Below are 19,675 nucleotides of genomic sequence, written 5' to 3'. Positions count from 1 at the left end.
TTTTTTTTTTTCTTCTCCCAGCTTTCAAAGAACCCTGTTTACAGTGTGAAAACCTACTTTTCCCTCAAGTGCTCTATTTTAGGAGCAGTTTCATCTTGTCCAAGTTATTTAAAACTATGTGCTTGTTATCAATTCATAGCAAAGCTCCCATTGATACCATTTCTAATACTGCTATAGACTAGTTACTGTATAAAACCCATATCCAGCATCGCTTTGTTTCATCTCCTAAATGATGTGCCACTATTTGAACAAGTTATCCTTAAACCAAAAGTTTCAGAGAAACAGCTGTTTAATAGTTATTATATAAACAAGTAAAAAATTAAAAACAATTTAAATACTGGATAGTATACTAATTCAATACAGAAAAAAGTTCCTTTACTGTTTCATTTCAGAGAAAATATTCCAGAGAGAAGAGAAAGCGTAGGTTGATATCCACTGAAAATATTATACATATCAAGACAATTCTTGATTATAAGCATCACGTCCAGTCCCCATTTTATTTCCCCAAGTCTTAGTAAAAGAATAAAGAGATTTGTCCCCCCCTTCCCAGGAAATAGATTAGGTAGGCATGACATTTTTCCACTTCACCGTTGTATGCAGTAATAAGCTTTTCTTTTGTAGCATTTATGAATTCAAACAGTGCTGGGGTTAAGCTGGAGCAAAGCAATTTGGCATGCTTGCATCCACTTTTATCAGGGAAAGGGAAAGCAATCCACGAGGTCTGGACTGACCTTAAAGCACAAGTATTTATTTGGAGATTCTAAGGGCTTACCAATTGTGTTTGGTAAGAGGGAACTTAAATTCGATCCCACTCACACGCAATGTCACCTTAATTCCACAATCGCCTTTCAGGGCTTCTGCTGTGCCAATAATGTAATTGGTATTCTAGTACTATAAATATTCTCCCTTTAAAAAGGACATATTAACCACACACTCCCATTCTACCATGCTGCTTTCTACGGGACACATCAGGTTACCAAAGTCAGCTACTTCCAAATTCAGGCAACTTATTTTAAAACATTAAATCTATGCTGTTTAATGCAATTGTATTTTCAAAGAATTTCTATATAACCCAGTGATGACTTTGATACACAACTGTCCCAGGAAAATATTAAAATCAATAATTTCCTAAGAAAACAACTACTACAGAAAATTTTTTTAGAAATCTTAGACATATGAAGGAGGTGGTTTGCAAAACAGGCCTTTGCTACTTTCACTAATTAAGCTGTTTCTAAATTAACCAGCTGAAATACAAATGCGTTTGGGGAACACATTTCTTCCCCCAGGAAACAGGCACTCCTGTTTGGTTTCAAGGTAAGATTGCTCCTATTCTTTTGTGAAATCTGAGCAACTTTTAGTGTTTCCAACTCTGAGGTCCACAATAAATTAAAAGAAATGCATTAGAAACAATTAGCAGGAAAACATTTACTGCCTCTCAATGACAGAGATACTTGATCAAATTTAGATCCACTGCAGTGCAAGCAGTAAAACAATGTGAATACACAGTCTGCTGCTTTGCAAATGGACTGCTTTTCCTGAACACTTCCATCTTTCCACCCTATAAACAGTATCATTATTGTCAGGGAGTGAGGTGCCAGTGATTAAGGTTTTATAATTCTTTTTTTTTCCTACTCTATTCACTCTTCTTCCATCTTTTTTTGTCCTTCCCTGGTTATTTCCTTTAACTATTGGAAAATCAGAGACTTTTTTAAGACCAGCAGTACATAGAACTCGTTCTTGGTGACACAAGCAAGTCCCGTCTTTCATACACTCCACGTACATCAGCATCCCACATTCAACTACAGCTTGGTGTTCTGTAGCCCTGACTAATGTTGTCTCTTGGGCTCTTCCCCTGTTAGAGTACTGGCAAGTCAATATTTAGGATTATTTGTTTCCAGATAGCCAGTACCTCAAACATCCGACTGACACCATATTTCTCTCTAGTCCTTTCTAGCTGGCTACAGCTATTTATTTTAATATTCCAAGACAAAAGACAAAAGGTAGACTTTTTTATTCCCCTCCTACCAGAGGTGGGACAATACTCCACAAAAACTTGCTTGCATCACTCGTTTTCACTAATAGTCTAGGTATATAGTTTCATTTGAATATTTTTCCCCCCCTTTTTTTTTTTTATTGTTGAGCACTGGAACAGGCTGCCCAGGGAAGTGATTGAGTCACCATCCTTGGAGAGATATAAAAAATGTGCAGATGTGGCACTTACAGACATGGTTTAGTGGCAGTGCTTTGCTAATGGCTGGACTCAGTGATCATAAAGGTCTTTCCAACCTAAATGATTCTAAATGTACACTTCATTAAAAAAAATGACAACTGGCCTCATACATGAAAGAGAACTGTTGTACATCCTAACTCCTCTGCTGAGCATTCAAACTGAGCACAGAACTGCAGAAGCAAAGACCCTTGCATTCCTCTCTTCTCAAAGGTGCCTTGAGAGCTCCTGTTTTCTCTGTCTGGAGCCAGACTAATCACAGTTCAAACATAAACATGCTCGGAGAATCAGGAATTCAAGCCACATGTTCTCACAAAAAGATAAATTGATTCAGTTCACCAGGCCTGCTCAGGGCTCAAAAGCAAAGCAATCAGGCTCTCAGTGAGACACAGAGATCACCCCATGCAATGCCATCCCAGCCAAGGACAAGGTTCTACAATCACGTTGCTTCATTGCCATTTTCTGCTCTTCCAGCCTGTTTGCTCAGTGCCCTACTAACATACTAAGGACAGACCTAAACTGCCTCTTCAATCCAAAGAAAAGCTGCATGATTCTCTTAATTTGACATCAAACCCAGATCAGTAACTGACGCTAAGGGGCAAATCATAGTAGCTTGAGTTTAACTTAGTGCTAAAGTGGTGAGACAGCAGCTCCAGGATGGAGCTGGCTCATATCCACCAGCTCACAAAGAAGGTGAGAAGAGCTTCTATCTGCAGGACTGTGGAAACTGAGAAATGTGCTCACACTGGGGCAGAATTAATCACCTCCTCAGAGGAGGAGATTTTTCCTCTTGCCAGGATCCCTCCAAGGAAAAGCAAGTCTGACAATTAGCTCAGGTAACAGCATCTGACAGCAGCTGAGCAGATGTGCCACCTAAAGGACACGGGCACTGCGAGGGATCTAACTGATATTTTCACTCTGTACCCAAATAAAGAACAGGAGAAAGAACTGTTGGGGGGATGGGGGTGTTTATGAAACAGAAGCCAAATCCATCTAAATTACAGATAAATACAAGAAGGTTATTTGGTTCAAGGTCACCTATAGCACACACCACCACAGGTACTATGATAACTGCAGATAAACACAAGATTAGACAGGTACAAACAGCTGTAAACCTACAAAGTGCTGCTGCCACGCACATAAGTACACTCTTGGTTCTCCTAAAAGTTTTCTTTTGAAAATACTTCTCCTCATTGGAAATATTTGCTCTGATCTTTTTTTTTAATATATTCTTCTACCTATTAACAGCTTAACTGCCTATAAATATTAAAGATTTATTTGCCATGTCATAAAATGCAAACATGATCAGACAAAAAAAAAAACAAACTCATGCCACAGTTTAGCATGCATTTTCTCCTTCTACACTACACAAATCTGTTGTTTAACCAATTGATCATAATGATTTACAATTTATAACACCACAAATTCATATGAATTTAAATTTCACTGCATAATGTGACTATCTTGAATTTCTAAATCTTTCTTTTATGTTGCAGGCTGCTTTAATTATCACAGTTCAACTTTCTGGGAGTGACAACAGAAAAATCTGAAAATGAAAAGATGAAGCTGTTGAAACAAATAAAATATTATGGGATATCTGAATCTCACCAAAACAGCTTCTTGATAAAAATTGGTCTCTGTCAGGGTGCCTGATGTATTATCCAATCTCTTTTTAGCAAAAAAACTTTAACTATTTCCACTTTATTTCCACTTTAACTATTAATCAAAGAACAATTAAGTTATACATTTATGAGCAAGTATAGAATGCTGAACTATCTTCAAAGACTAAAGGTACTGTGATACAACTATAATGCTCTGCTACCTAAGTTTTAGGTATTTATCCACTTAATACACAGAGGAAAATCCACAGTTACACAGTATTATGTATCTTAATTTCCTGCTTTCTGTAGAAATGCTTGATGCACAGTACTATACAATCAAGCCTCATGCAAATTCAGAAGAACCATTAAAAAGTCACTTTAATTTTTCTCGGTTTTCTCACCTGGCGTTATGAATCTGGGGACCAGACGCAGTACCAGTGCATTTATTTTTAAATACACTGCATTAATCTCTGCAAACATAACTACACCAGCATAACTTAACTGTGAACAAAGCAGAAGTCAGCAGTTATTCTCTAAGATTTGGAGACCCTCAGCACAACACCTTTCTCTACATTTTCCCTCTAACCATCACTCAGCACTTTTGTACAACAGGGAAGCCAGGTGGCAAAAGAAGTTGTCCTGTCAGCTTTATCTTTAATGGCTGCTCTCAGATCTGTGAATGTAACACAAAGGGTGTCAGGCAATATTTGTCAATGCAATGTAACACACTCACCTTTGGACTATCTTCTTTCTGTACTTCAAAGCTACAAAGGGATAATAAATACATATATAAATGTTTGGCCTATACATTAATAATCACCTTTGCTTTGTTCAGCTACTACTGAATGAAAAAAAGTCTGTTGCTTCTCTCTACTCACTTTTACCCTCTTGCCTCTTCTAATTTCAGAATGGCACATAAATTATAATGATTCTTCAAATTATTTAGACTAGTAAGATGAGGCCTAATAATATAAAGAGCAAGATACCCACTCCAACAAAAATGGGTCAATGGACAAAGCTGCACATCTACTAGCTGGGAACTTCAGATTTAAGAAATAAGACCACAGATTTCAGGCACTTCCAGCTTCACTACTGCTGACAATTTTTTGAGATATTTCAAATGTGTGTGTATATATTGTATATGCATGTTTTTATCAGCATGCATTTGGGTTATCCTTTCCAAAATCCCTCTCTCTTGTCCACAGAAAATCTGATTCAGGTTTCACAGGTTTTTAATGGGAAAAGAAAAACATATACAAAATACATTTTAGCCCTTATATGTTATGGGTTTCGTGACAGAAGCAGCAGCTTTCTGCTGACTGGTTAAAATGTTCCTGTTCACTTACATTTTACTTCAGAACTTGTTTGGATATTCTTCATCTGTGACATTGCCATTGATTTATTCTGGTCAGAAACCAAAGGGTGTATTTCTGTTGAGCAAACCAGTGGGCTTTCTGAATGAATCATCATCATCAATTTTTTTTTTTTTTAAGGACGACTTCTGGTTTTACCAACAAGGTTCGCTCTGGGAAGTTCATTACACACTCACTCTTCAAGACCACCAGAAGTCCTTCTGGTTCATAGAATCATAGAATGGTTTGGGTTGGAAAAGCCCTTAGAGATCATCTAGTTCCAGCACCCCTGCCCACAGGCAGGTTCTGTGTTATGCTCTCAGCAATAATATGGAGTGCAGGAGCTGTCTATAATGGCCAGGTGAACAGAATTCAGCTGAACATCTTTATTTCATTTCTCAGACTTAGAACATTATGTCCAATTTCATCTTTATGAGACTTATTTCAAACTTTTTCCAAGCAGGTACAAAGATGGTGTTTTTCTTTGCTTTTTTCCATAGCTCTCTAAGCCAACCCCAGAACTCCTCAGATGAAATGCCATCAGCTGTTGTTGAGCTTTACAACAGTCATATTGATTGGCATCTCCCAAAGGCATATTGTCATCATTTTACCACTGATGGGGTTATAGGCAGACACACACTTTGACATTCCCCTTAGATATGATAAATGCAATCCTCATTTTCTCAGATCTTGTGCAATTCACCACATATCCATCGATCACCACAGAATGACCCTTTCTATTCCACTGAAGCTGTAAAGCCCAAAGATATAAATATCTCCCTAATTCATACATATGCCATACATTCCATAGTCCTATTTTTCATTAGATTGTGGTGGTTCAGCTCATTTCCATGATGAAAATATCAACTGGTATATTCCTTTTGAATAATTTTGTACAGCATCACTTTGAAAAAAACATTATTAGCAGGTCTCTCCTCCAGTGTAATCTATCTCATTCTTAAATACCAGAGGGCATTCCTGACATGGGCCACACATGAATCATTTGATTACCACAATCACTATTATTATAACAAACAGAAACCACTTAGTGGTTGTTACTAGCTGAAGTACTATTTGGAAATTTTACTCTAGTAAAAATATTTTTAAAACTGGACATATCATAACGGGCCAGAAAAATTTCTTCCTGTGTTTAACGTGGGGAAAAACCTCTAATCAGCATTTACAAAGCATTATGGTTTGTGCTTCTTTTGATAATGCTCTCAAAACTACAAGTAAAATTCGGTCATTGCAAGAATAAAGCAGCCAGGCCAGCCACACGTGAACTTCAAAGAGCAACCTGCACAAACTCAGAGCCCTAACACTGCTCTCACTGCAGAACTTCAAAGAGGGTAGGGATTATGGCAAGATTTGGCCTAGTGTACAAAATTCTAGTGCACTATTTTGGGAAAATAAAATCTCCATAAAAGTTTGAACATTTTAAATGCTAAGCAGGTGCTCGTGATGCAAACGGAGATGCCTTTTGCTGCCCTACTGGATTATAAAACTTAGTATCAGATCTTAAATATTCATTTCACTTCAGATAAGGTAATTGTGATCCTTCTTTGGAAATTAACTTTCCATCTACTTCCTGGATATATTTTTTTCTTATTTTTGAACCACAAACCCTTTAATTATTAAAGGCATCTCTAGCCATATTTTTTCCATTCTCTCTCTTTCTGACCCTTGGTTTCGCTCCGTTCCCGGGGGTGTGAGCGGGCTGCTGACGCCGCCGATGGCAGAGAGCGGGGAGGAGGACTGGCTCCACATTTCATTCAGCTGCTAGAAACGTGCAAGCTGCTCAGTGTGACAGATGAGCTGGGTGAGCTGAAGCAACTTGTTCCGCCTGTCAGGCTCCGAGAGCCCAGAGCAGCGAGAGCCGATCGCGATGACACCGCCAGCGCAAAACTGGGTCAAACATACGGTCACTTTAAAAGGGGATGGCAGCCGGGCTTTCTACTTGAGGAATTTGATTCAGTGACACTAAAAGCTGTTAGATACCATTAGCTTTACACCCAGGTTCAAAATGAAACCGTTTCTTTGACAGTGTTTGAGGAATCCTCTCGCGAGCCCGACTTTGCCATTAAAGTTCGTGGGAATCACCAACTGTCAAATAATGTAACTATTGCCCAGAGCCACTGGGTACTTTATGGTCAGAACACTCTCCCTTTTGCACCAGGGAATCTGTGCCTTTGGAGTGATATTTCCACTATGACCTTTGTTGATTAAATGGATTAAATTCCTCAGAGAATTTTAAAGAAGAAATATTATACAGATATGCAATTTTATTTTAATTGCAGAAAGAAAACTGAAAGATACCTGAACTCATGCCTAGACCTATTATTTTGTTTAAATCATCTCATACCAAAAAAAAGTTTATTTTTAGTTGAATAAAAGAGTTATTAAATGAATGTTAGTAAACATATAAAGATAAATGAAAAGTAATATTTAATAAATTATTCCAGTCATTTCTCTAAATCTTGGAAGATTCACTAGCACTCTATTGTGATGACAAAATACCCCATGCAATATTACTGGCATGTACAGTTCAAAGATTAAATAACTGTGTTCTACAGATCACACTGCTAGATAAGATTTGGAAAAGCAGATATTGAGATGAAAATAGTTCTGGTCTTATTCTGACATTTGATGATCAAAATCAGTATGAAATGACATGCACACCTATTTTTATAACAGAATTACACTATATATTTTGATATATATATATGTATGTATGTTTCAGCACAGGTAACTTTTGTCCAAAAGTACTAGAAATGTAAAAGCTAGGAATGTAAAAGCAAACAGCAAGAGTGTGAGACATCCAGAAGTAATTTCCCTCTCAATATTTAGCAATTTGTGTTGACAGCCTGAGTCAAGTTCAAATCATGGACTCCGGCCAAGCGCAAATTCCAGCCTATTTGATTCCACAGTTGAATTTAGATATTTTGATACAGCACATGCAAGACATTTTATATATTTCAGGTTTTGATGTATACATTTTTCTGGTTTATGTTACATACTTGCCTTTCTAGTTCAACATAAAAATTTTCAGGAAAAATATTTTCAAGAAGACCTTCTCACGGAGCCATTCAGTTAAGAAGATACATATTTTTATGCAGTTAAAAACTTATATAATTCTTAAAAATAATTGTTTACTTGCTTTGATTTCTAAATGTCTTTGATCTCATTCATTAATATTCATTCATCTTCTGATGTTGTACTAATGAGAATCTTACGCACTTATGAGAAGCTATTTAAACAATGTTATCAATTTTTCTCTGATTTATGTTTTTCATCAACTCTGACAATACTTAATTCTTTGCATTCTCCAGTTTTTTCTCCAAACTTCCTCAAGACCTAGTCTGCATTCTCCAAAACAAAGTGGAACTCAAAAATGCATAACTAATTCAGTCAATTATGAGCATAGAACCCGAAATGGAAAACAACACAAACAGATAATACATATGGACAGAGTGAATAATGCTCATCCTCAGCACCCTTTACTTCCACGTTTCCCATACATTATGTATGTTTGTGATGGAACATCTCTGAAGCAAAGAAGGAAGAATACAGCCACAACCTTTCAGCTTCAAGAACTCAGAGGCACAGAAGCAGCAGTGCTGTTGTGGGCAGACAATCCCAGCCCCTGTTTCACCCCACAGGTGCACCCACGACACGCACGAACAGCGAGGCTCTGCTATCCTTTGTATTGCAGAAAACATCAGCTGTGCTCCTATTTAGTTTTCACTGTTTGCAGTCCATAGCCATGAGAAGCTGAAAGTAATTGTCCCAGCACACCTGCATTACACACACAGCAGGAATTAGAAGCACCCAAGGGAACTGATGTGACCTTACAGGCGGAGATAATCCACCACGTCAACACACGGATTAAATACAATATATTAAAATTATTTTCTTTTCAGATAAAATTACCCCAAATTGAAACCATTAGAGGATTCTATCTAGGAATTAACTCTTACACTGCAAGAGAAATACCCATTATAAGCTTCCTAATGGCAATACAATAAATGTGCAAAGGCAGCAAAGTACATAATTACACAGTGCCCACTGCAGCATAAACACAACCATCCCCCACATTGCCACACCAAAGCCATCGCTCTGGTCTCAGTAGCAAATAATAACAAAAAAGTTCAAGGACAAATTATTCCTAATTCTAGGATTCCCAGTGTATCTCACAGGACGCTTAGTAGATAACACCTTGGAATCCACTACCAACCCCACACTTTAAGAGACTTGCTTTCATGTATCAAAGATCTTCACTGGTATCAATGTTTTATTTTGTGTAAAGCCTTGAACATTAATATGAATTGGTTCCATATTACAGCCCAATTCTGGAAGAAAACTGTAAACTAATTTTAGAAGCTTTAAGAAGCATCCAAAGTATTTATTTAAGCCAGAATTCTGATTACATGCAACATCAGGTGTTATATCACTCTCAAAAGTGTTATTAATCTTTCTCTGAAGAACAACATTTTCACACTCTACCTTTTCTCCCTGTCTATTCTTCTCTATTCCCCTGAATTTAGATACTGATACTTGGTTTTTAATTCTGATTCTCAAACTCACTGCTCAGAAATGTGCCATTGTAGCATAAGGCATATTGAGATTTTATCCCAGCTAACCAAATCTTCTGAAAACAAGCCACACATCAGAATTAACATGACATAAAAAGTGTTAATATCACAATATTAGAAGGCAATTTTTTTCCTGACACCTGGGAAAATTAAAACCAGGATAAAACATTACTTAACAGAAATTTTCCGAAGTAAGTCAAGTACATACAATAATTCTATATGATTTATGTTATCAAACATACTCTAAGTTGTACTTCAAATATCCTAAAGTTTCCAAATTTCAAAAAGCTTTTTATTTTTCTGAAATCACACTGTCAAGGCCTAACAGCTACTGCTTCAGGAAGGATATGTCTCACAACAGGTATAAACACTGAAGCTATTTAATGGACTAGGATTCCAACAGCAAAACTGATGAAAAGCTGACAGAGAAATATTTCTCATTGAAAACACTTAGGTAAAGAGAAATGACAGTGCCTGCTACAAACAATAATGAATCAGTGGAGGGAAGCTTACAAATTACACTAATTAGGAAGAAGCAGACAAGAAAAAAAAGAGCTTCAAAGCGGTAGCAGCATCTTGGCAAAACTCCCACAAGGAAATGCACCCAGTCTAAGCCTCCTCATGTCCCTCAATGTACACATCCAGCAGTCACCTGTTTGCCTTATGAAATTAGAGTCAACCAGCCTGGCCAAATACCCAATTCACTAAAGCAATTTCTTAAACTAAAAAGAAATCTGTGTGACCAATCTGTTGCTACTCATATCCAAGCTTAGTTATGTCCATACAAACCAAAGCAACTACAGATTAAATACACCCCGAATCAATCTTTGGCAAGGAAGGTGAGTGTTCTACTTAGAAAGGCATCTATTACTTACCACTGAAAGCACCACAACTGCCTTGATGAGATTTATATTCTTTTACACATAAAAAGAGACTCAGAGCAATTTTCTAGCCTTTCATATAACTCCAAAATATGTCCATCCTTTCAGTAAAATGTGCACTAAAAGACAGTTTTGTTAAGCTTCAGTACTACGTTCATTCAATCAGCATGTTCTGCCTCATTCAGAGTTCATCTCCTGTAGTCAGAAAAGAAAATGTCAGAATGCTTTTGACATAAAAACCTGATTTGGTTAAACAGCTCAAGACTTTCCAAGTGAATGTAAACTTTGAAAATGAGGGTCATGTTTTAGTGAAAAATCATCATTATTATTGTTTTGCTACAAGTTATCATTAAATAACTCAACAGAAATATTTCAACCATTCTAGAGACAGAAGTGGAACTTATGGGGGTTTATATAACAGCCTTTTCAGGACAAAAATTAGGCTCCTTACAATGCAGTTCCTTTTGTATTTAATAGAATCCCGCTTCCTCACTAATTGTCACTGGTTCTCTGACTGAAAACTGCAATTAGTTATGCTTCAGGACACACACTTGAATTCTTTTGTGTTTATTTTAGTCAACCTGAACATTAATAAGCAGGATTGTTATGACTTTGAAAGGAAATGCACCACCACGCCTATTTTATTACACCATTTGTGGCCTCAGACAGTTACATACTGTGTATCCTTTAAACATATTATTCTAGTTAAGAAAATAGTTAGTCTAACAAATGAATTAAAGATGCCAAGAAAACAAAACCCAAATAAGAATACTATTTCATTTGGGCAAACAGTACTTAAATTTTTCAGATCATACAAAATACAAAAAAAATTAAAAACATTACTAATACTGCCTTATTTTCCAATGGACCTCATAGTTACAAATAAGTTTCACTAGATAAATAAAACTGACAGTAAAAAGAAAACAACACAGGAAAATGATTTTCATTAGTTCAAATGACACTAACCAGGGCTACCTGCAGTAAAAACCTAACTTCTTTAAATTCCAAAATGAATCTCCTCTCCTGACCTTTATAGAGCTCAAGATGCATACGTACACAGAATAAACAAAATAATTTGAAAGCAAACTCACTGAGTGCACCTGACCTTTGAAACAGCACAGATAATTTTAATCAGATTTGCACAATGTTAGTCTGTCTCAGGTTCCATGTAGCAACAAAGATGACAAAACTATACTTAAGAGGAAAAAAAGACAACATTTTACCAAAATAAAACCATCTTTAAATATTTTTTTTAAATAACCCTAAGAGTCTCAGGTTCAGGAAAGATTTCTCTGAAATTCTACTCCCTCAATATCCTGCTAAGCTGCACAATTCAGTTCTAGGAGAAAAGCCCTTTCTGCCAGTTATGCAGTTTCTGTCTCAGCTAAGTTGAAGGGCTGACATCTGAAAGAAAAAAAAGTAATTTACACAAACATTTTAAAAATCAGGTTTTGGAGGAGTGGTCTACAGTTGCATCCTTGATCACCCAGCATAGAGTAGGCTGCTTAAAGATTCTCAGATACATTGATTATGTAAGATTTTTCAGATATAACAAGTAAAAAATATCACGATCTGCAGCATAAATAACCTGACAAGCAGTGCTGACTAGTAAAAACTCCCCAGTTACAAGGAACAGAAGAAGTACTCCAAAATATTCACAAATGAGCCCTCACTGAAACCAGCTGACAGCACCTTCCTTGCTGGAAGGGCAGATGCTACAACAGCAGTTACAAAGCATTTATCAGCCACCAAAGCTGATCATTGCTTGCAACATTTGGAAAAACAAAGAAAGAAGCCTTGTAATTTATGCAAGCTCCAAAACAGGTCAATGCCAGTGGCTGTATTACTTATGCCTCAGGAAATGGGAAGAATTAGCAAGGAGAGCTGAAAGCCCTGTTTAGATTCAGAATGTGAAACCTCCACGTTGCCAAAAGGCAACAGGAGCTGGGGTGGGATCATGGACCAGGCAGTTTCCAGAGCAGCATTCCTTCATTCCTTGAACTCGCTGTAGGCCAGCCAACCCTTTGAGATTATGGCAACAGTCACATCCCTCTTCTGCCACGCTGTATTGGACTTCTCTCTCCTCTGCTCACAGAGAATTTTAGAGCTTGTCAACAAGCCACAGCTATCTGGTATCCTCATCTTTTCCTATTAAGGAGTTTAATTTATTCAGCTTATCGGGAAGGTTGAGAAGGGAGCTGATCACTGGGTACAGCCTGGGAGTGCAGAGCATCCTGACCTTGCATGCACAGTCCCACAGGCCCTGGCCCTTGGCAGGGACTCACACCTGGTACAACAGGGGTTTTCTTACAGCACTGGCAAATATTATGGGTAATTGCATCATTCAGTCCCAACACAACACAGAACTAGATAGGATGTGGGTCTTATCATAAACACAAAACACTCCATAAGTAATGTAGAATGATTGTATCTTTTCTAATGCTGCCTTCATATTCATAGTTTCAATATATGAAGAATGTTCACATACATGATCAAAAACTAACATTACACTAAAAAATAAAGGAAAAAACAACTGTCAAACACAAACATGCTTTCTACTTCCATATTTTCTTTCCTAATTTTAAAACAATTGTCTACATCTTTAGGCACAAAAAAACTTTAAAAAAACCTGCTTTCCTAAGCAAGTAATTTTCATTTATTTGACTACTCCTATAAAAAGTATCTATACTAAAATGCACTGTTTTGTCCAGCCTTCAAGTACCTCAAATTGTATCCTAAGAGTCTTTGCACTGTGTTGCTTAAACATCCAACCACCACTAACTCTTTCCAGATTTAGATCATGCAACCATTTGTATCCTCTTATATAACAACTGAAAAAAACCACCAAAATCCTGATTTTTGTTACAACATTGCAGACAAGTAACTATTCCCCACAACTATTTACTATCCACACCGAACAGCTTAATTGCCACAGTCCCACTGCCAAGAACACTCTTCTAATTCAGCACTTAGCAGGACAACTTACAATAAATAAATTTATAATAACTCCTTATCTAAATAATATTAATATTTCTTTATAGCTATTATAGAAATAATAATATTTGTAGTTTTTAATAAGCAAATGACACCAGTCTGTAATGATAACTGAACCAAAGGTATTAGTTGATAATAGTTCACAGCAACACACAAAGAGGCACAATTGTTCACCAAACAGCAACACCACTGCAGTTTAAATACAACTTCCATAAAGGCCTGCAGGACAATGGAGGCTGAAGTCCAGGGTCATAACATTTTCTATTGAAATACTGGGTAGATTATTAGCTCTTCATTTGAGATGTGCTCATCTGCATTTTGGGTTTTTTCCACAAATATGTCAATTTAACCATGTTTTAAACAAGACTACGCATTTTCTTCAGCAAAACATCTGCCTCATCAAAAATAAGACTGAAGAGACTCATAAAGCTCAGATTTAGGCAAGCTCCCTTCTGTCCTTCCCCCAGCTCCTTCTAATGTTGAATGTTTTAAAGCCAAATTCCAACTGAAAACTTTCTGCAATGAACAAATTTCTGCTATTCTGAAATAGGATTCATCACAACCATATAATTCTTAAATATTTAATAACACAACACAAGCTAAGAAGAGACTGAAAGCCTGAAATCATTAGGAGATGTCCCAGCACAGGAAATAAAAAGGAGACACAGACTTCTCTGCAAGTGTAATTTCAAAGTCCTTTCACAGAGGGATCTAAAGACTGTCAGCTTGGTTGATCTGCTACTGTATATTAAATAAGCCTGTAATGAAGCTACTGGTTTTGATTCATTGAAATGCCAAAAAGGTCATGGACAACGTATATAAAATTAATGATTTTTTTTTTTTTGGAAGGGGAATATCAAGAAGGTAGTAAGTCAGGTAAAGCATCAAAACAGGCAAAATACTGACAACAGAAAACAACAAAATCCAGCACCACTTCATTTTAGTGATCATTTAGAAAAATAATAATGCATTAATGCCAATTAAAATGTATTTACAAATCCAAAGCCACTATGAAATAGTTCCTATCCATTCAGGGAATCATTATATTGTTTTTACTAACAGAAGACTGATGCCAGATAAGAGCTGAATGCAAATTTGAGCCTTTTATGTTACCTAGTGCTTTCTAACAGTCCTTCATTATCTCTTAGTTCTCAGTTAAAACTTGTGCACAAATCCAGCAAAACAGTTTAGAAAGTACTTAATTTTCAGTATTTGCATAATAACCCTGACTGGGACAATAACATAAATCCTTATTGCCAAACATCATCACTATGCCAATTTAAAGCCTTATTCTTCAACATTTCAGAAATAATTCTGGAAAACAAATTAAATGACATATAAAAACTACTCCAAAAAGTCAGTGTGCAATGACTTCTAAACAACAAAACACCTGCCAAGGCCAATACCTACCAGACCCATCAGATTTTTAGGAACTTAACACCTTGCTAAATCTCTGCAAATGCTAATGCTAAAAAGCATTTATGTTCAGAAGAATTAATAGAAATGTTTTTGACTATTCATGCAGTATGCCACAGCACTATTTTGATAAAGTAACAGGCAGCACTGCAGTGCCAATACAGAAAATCTGTACTTTGGAGTATCTAGAGATGTGAAGCTGACAAATGCAGCTGATTTTGGTTGCATTACAATGCAAATCTGATGAGTTACACTGGGAATATTCAATATTGCAGTGCAAATCAATGAGAGGAAAAGCACACATTCTCAATAAAATAGAAAGGTTTATTTACACCACAATTAGATCGTTTTCTTTAGTGTTGTCTCAAAGGTTAAAACCAGTTCTTTTGCCAAGACCTGTTTACAATTTTTCAGGTTTACTGCAAGAATAGCCACACCACTTCTAAATAGAGCAGGCCTTTTGAAGTACTTTATAAATTTGAAAAAATCTACTGTAATTTTACATGTTTGAGAATTTGCATTTGTTTTTGAAGAATCAGATTTCGCACGACCCAAACCTCTTGACTATCCAGGGATACTCTTGTTTCTCATGGCACAAAGGAATAGAACCCTCTATCCCCAAAGGAAATACAATTTACAGCATACCTGGGTTTTTAACATAGGAAAACCACATATTAGCCATCTGTTATGTGAGATCTGCCCAAAGTCCTACATTTTGCCCATCTATTGACTGTTGACCATTAGAATATGCCTGACCTTTCCAAGTTCCTCCTAAGACACAGAAAGCAATAATTACCAGGGGCTTATGGCCATGATAATCTATTTGATTTTCAGCAAATACCAATGTTTAATTCTGCTATGGAGTTGCATGTTGATAATTATTCTAAGTGAATCCTACACTTTGGGTTCTCTTTTTAATGTGACAGGATTGTGGTTTTCTGAGCAGTTTCAGTAAGAATGAAGGAAACTGTTACTCCTCTGGAGAAGACAATACTACCAAAGGCATTACTGCTCAAAAGCTTTCACTTAGGTAAAGACAACTCAGTATTCTGAATCTCTACAACACAGCCATCTTTTCTGTGCTGTGTTATGTATAAAGCAAGAATAAACTGTAATCCAGGGATTGCTGCCTGAAGAGTGGCACCAGGGCCAGCAAACATACACCACTATTTATACAGCTACTTGTAGTCCCAAGCTCGTCCCTTTTTTCACAGGAGTTAGTGCTCTAATCTACTTTTACCAGGAGTATTTTTAAATATTCATTCAGTACACCTTGGTCTTCATTACAAATATTTGCAAGGAAAACATGTCACTTGAAAGGTACAATGGAACACTACCTTGCCTGTCTTCTGCTCCAGGGAAGTTGAAACTGGAAACTTAAACAGAGCAACTGGCAGGAGCAAGCTGAAGTAATCCAAGATCTGGAAAAGCAAATAAGAGTGGAAAGGTCCAGTATCAGCAGCTGATTTTAACAAGCATAAAGTATTAACAAAGGAAAACTGAGTTTGCAAATAGTATTAGCTGGTTTGCCTATTCTTTATTAAAACCTGCTTTTTTTTTTGAACTCTACTTGGTCTGTGACACCACTCTACATATAAGAACTAAGACAGGAGGAAAAAGAAATTTCTAATCACTTGCAGTAAAAAGGAGTCTGGTCAACAAAGCTCTTCCTTATAAATGTCAATAATACACTGTCCACAATTATAATTAGATTGCTTGAAGATGTGCCTCCAGAATACTGGTTTACCTTTATTTGAATTGCTATGCTTGTCAAGCTCTTTTCAACACCACCTTAGCCTAAAGTTTAACTAAAGAATTAAGGATGATTCCTTAATGTTCCTTTTGCCAATCAAAGCAAAATCTCTGGCTGAGTATAAATAGCAATTCCATTGAAATGCAGCTAACAAATCACCTGATTACTGTCCAGATCCTTGAAATCCAGCACAGTGATATGCACTCGTGATGGAATATCAACATAATAGCAAAAGATGAACATAATTAAAGCTGAGTATCCATGAAAACAAGCATGAAGTTTGCAATATTTATCTCCTGTACCTCGCCTGAAAACAGGGGAAACAAGTAAAATAGAAAATAGACCATTAATACATTGTGCTGTGTAGCTCAAGGACTTCTTATGTTAATGGTTTCAACTTCTGAGGGTGGAGTTGTATTTTTCAAAATAACGAAGTCCAAGGCACTCAAACCCAGTCTTTTCTTCATTGTTACCTCAACCACCTGCAGGAACCCCCGCTCCTCTCTGCAGGTAACCTCGGCCTCCCTCTCTGACACATCTCCCTGAGGGACCACAGTCTCTTCAACCTCCATTTAGGGTCCTTTCATGGGATGGGATTCCCCTCTAAGCACCAGGAGAGGAGAGCTCTTTGTAACAACTCTCCAATCTGTTCCTTGTAGGAATACAGTTAACATACTGTCCTGACATTTAAGGAAGGGGAGGAGGAATTAGTCTTAATTAAGGGGTTATGCAGAAACTCTTTTAACAGCTGAGTCACTGATTGGCTTCTGAGAAAATGAGCAACATTTACTTGCACAGTCACCACCAAGACTGAATCAACACAGAAAGGGAGGGGTTAGTCACAAAAAGGACTAGATCCAGCTTAAAGATACAACAAAAGAAAGCACATGAATCATGTTCAACTAACCCAGGTTTCATTTTCACTAGTAAAGCTTTCTAAATGCTGATTATGAAGCTGCTTCTCATACAACCCAATTTTATCCTTCGTATGTGTGCTCATTATAACATGAAGAGGTAACTACTTCACAACAACAACTTACAAACACTCCAAAGCGAAAGGTTTCCAATTCTGACATTGGGTATTCACGATGGATACTCAGAATTACCCTGTAACTTTAGGGGTAATCGTATTTCCTTCATATAAACTCAAGCACCCAAAAGAACCCAGCACACATTTTAGCACCAAATAAAACAAAACCAGATTTGGTTAGGTTTTAGGCCTTAAAAAAAAAAAAAATTAAAAAAATCAAAAGAAAAACAGAACAAGCAAACAAAAAAATCCAATTACATACGCATTTTAACTCTGCACTTGGAAAACATGAGTTATAAACTACAAGGATGCACAAAGAACACATTGTGCCAAACATATCTAAGAGTTTTATTTGATAAATTACTGGTATAGTAGAGAAAGACAAGAAGAATGAACATAATTTATTAAGACCTTCTTTAAAGCGTCCATTTTCCCCTAGAGCTTATGGAAATAGCAAAGCAAAAAAACATGTAGCCCTGCAAGAATAATTTAAATGTAAGTGAAGAAGCCACAGGAAGGCAAACAAGACATTTAAGGTATTATTTTTAAAAGGAGAAAATATGGATTATACTGCCCAACTGAAGTTTCACTTAGAACTAATTAATCTTAATGCACAAAATAAAACATTGCCCATACAGCAACAAAATATTTGGAAATAATCAATTTGCATTTTGCAATCAGTCTCATGTTAGAATCTGAGCTATAGAAGTCAACAACAGTTTTCTTGCAGGCTTAATATATCAACATTTGGGCCTCTGTAGTAAACATAGCCAATTCCTCTGAAGCTGTTTATATACACACTAATGACATTCTATACATAAATCAGATGACACAGTTGAAAAGTGACAGTATTTTTAACTCTTGCAGAAATAGACAAAATTATAAATACATGAAATAATATAAATAAATGTAATTGACATAAATGAAGCTGCAGACACTGGAGAAGAAAGAAAGACTGACATGTATAAAACTGAATAATTCAATTTACTGCAAATTCACAAAAGGATTCATGTGACAGACAACAAAATGAATATGAGAGGATTATACATTGTAACTACAAAAAGGCAAATCCTATAAAGTACACACACAGTTGTAATATGCATGACAAGTGGATAATCTCATGTTCAACATTAAGTTACATGAGTTGACCTAAGCCATTGTTTTCCATAGCATCTCTATATCCTCCAGTTTTCACAACATGTAAAAATATTAAGTAAGTCACTAGCAAAGCCAATGGAAAATGCAAACATACAATTCAAAGGCTGTCAAACTAAAATATTTGACTATTACTACAGGCTTTCTGTAATACACTCTTCTCATTGCACTCAGACTGAGACATATACCATAACAGAGGTAACAAACTATAAGAAACTGGAAAAAAAACCCTGAAAAATGAACTCAAATGAAAAAAGTTTAATAAATAAATTAAAAAAGCACGAGAATTTCTTTTCTGCACACAGAATGTACCTTTTAAAGACAGGAATTTTACTCTGCTGTCATTCAAAGATTTAAAACTACTCAGAATGTCTAAAAATGCATTTGAAGGGAAATGTGAAAGCAGGTTATGAAATTTGGGGGCCTGCTATTTATTGGAGATAAGAGACATCTTGTCCTGAGGAAAAAGGAAAAACATTTAGCGGCACTTTTCCATTAGACATTTCAGTGATTCAATTTAAAACTAAGATCTTAGCACACGCTCTGGAATGTCTTACTTGAATCATCAGCATCCAGCATTTGAAAACTAAATACTCAGAAAGCTGCAAACTGCTTACAATTGACATATTGTGTGCACATATTCTTTGAACTGAACTTTTCATATTCCTGTTTTT

General features: G+C 36.4%; 1 protein-coding gene across 1 annotated transcript in view; it reads right to left on the bottom strand.

Moving 5' to 3' along the window:
* FHIT (fragile histidine triad diadenosine triphosphatase) overlaps positions 1-19,675 on the bottom strand; it is a 543,072-nt gene that overhangs the window by 522,432 nt on the left and 965 nt on the right. The window contains exon 2 of the mRNA XM_018068744.2: positions 16,401-16,484. Coding sequence (XP_017924233.2) covers positions 16,401-16,484 — 84 coding nt within the window. The remainder of the gene's footprint in view (positions 1-16,400; positions 16,485-19,675) is intronic.

The sequence above is a fragment of the Manacus vitellinus genome, unplaced genomic scaffold (genome assembly GCF_001715985.3).
Source record: "Manacus vitellinus isolate BGI_N305 unplaced genomic scaffold, ASM171598v3 scaffold_14_pilon, whole genome shotgun sequence".
NCBI lineage: Eukaryota > Metazoa > Chordata > Aves > Passeriformes > Pipridae > Manacus > Manacus vitellinus.
This window is presented reverse-complemented; position numbering and strand designations above follow the sequence as displayed.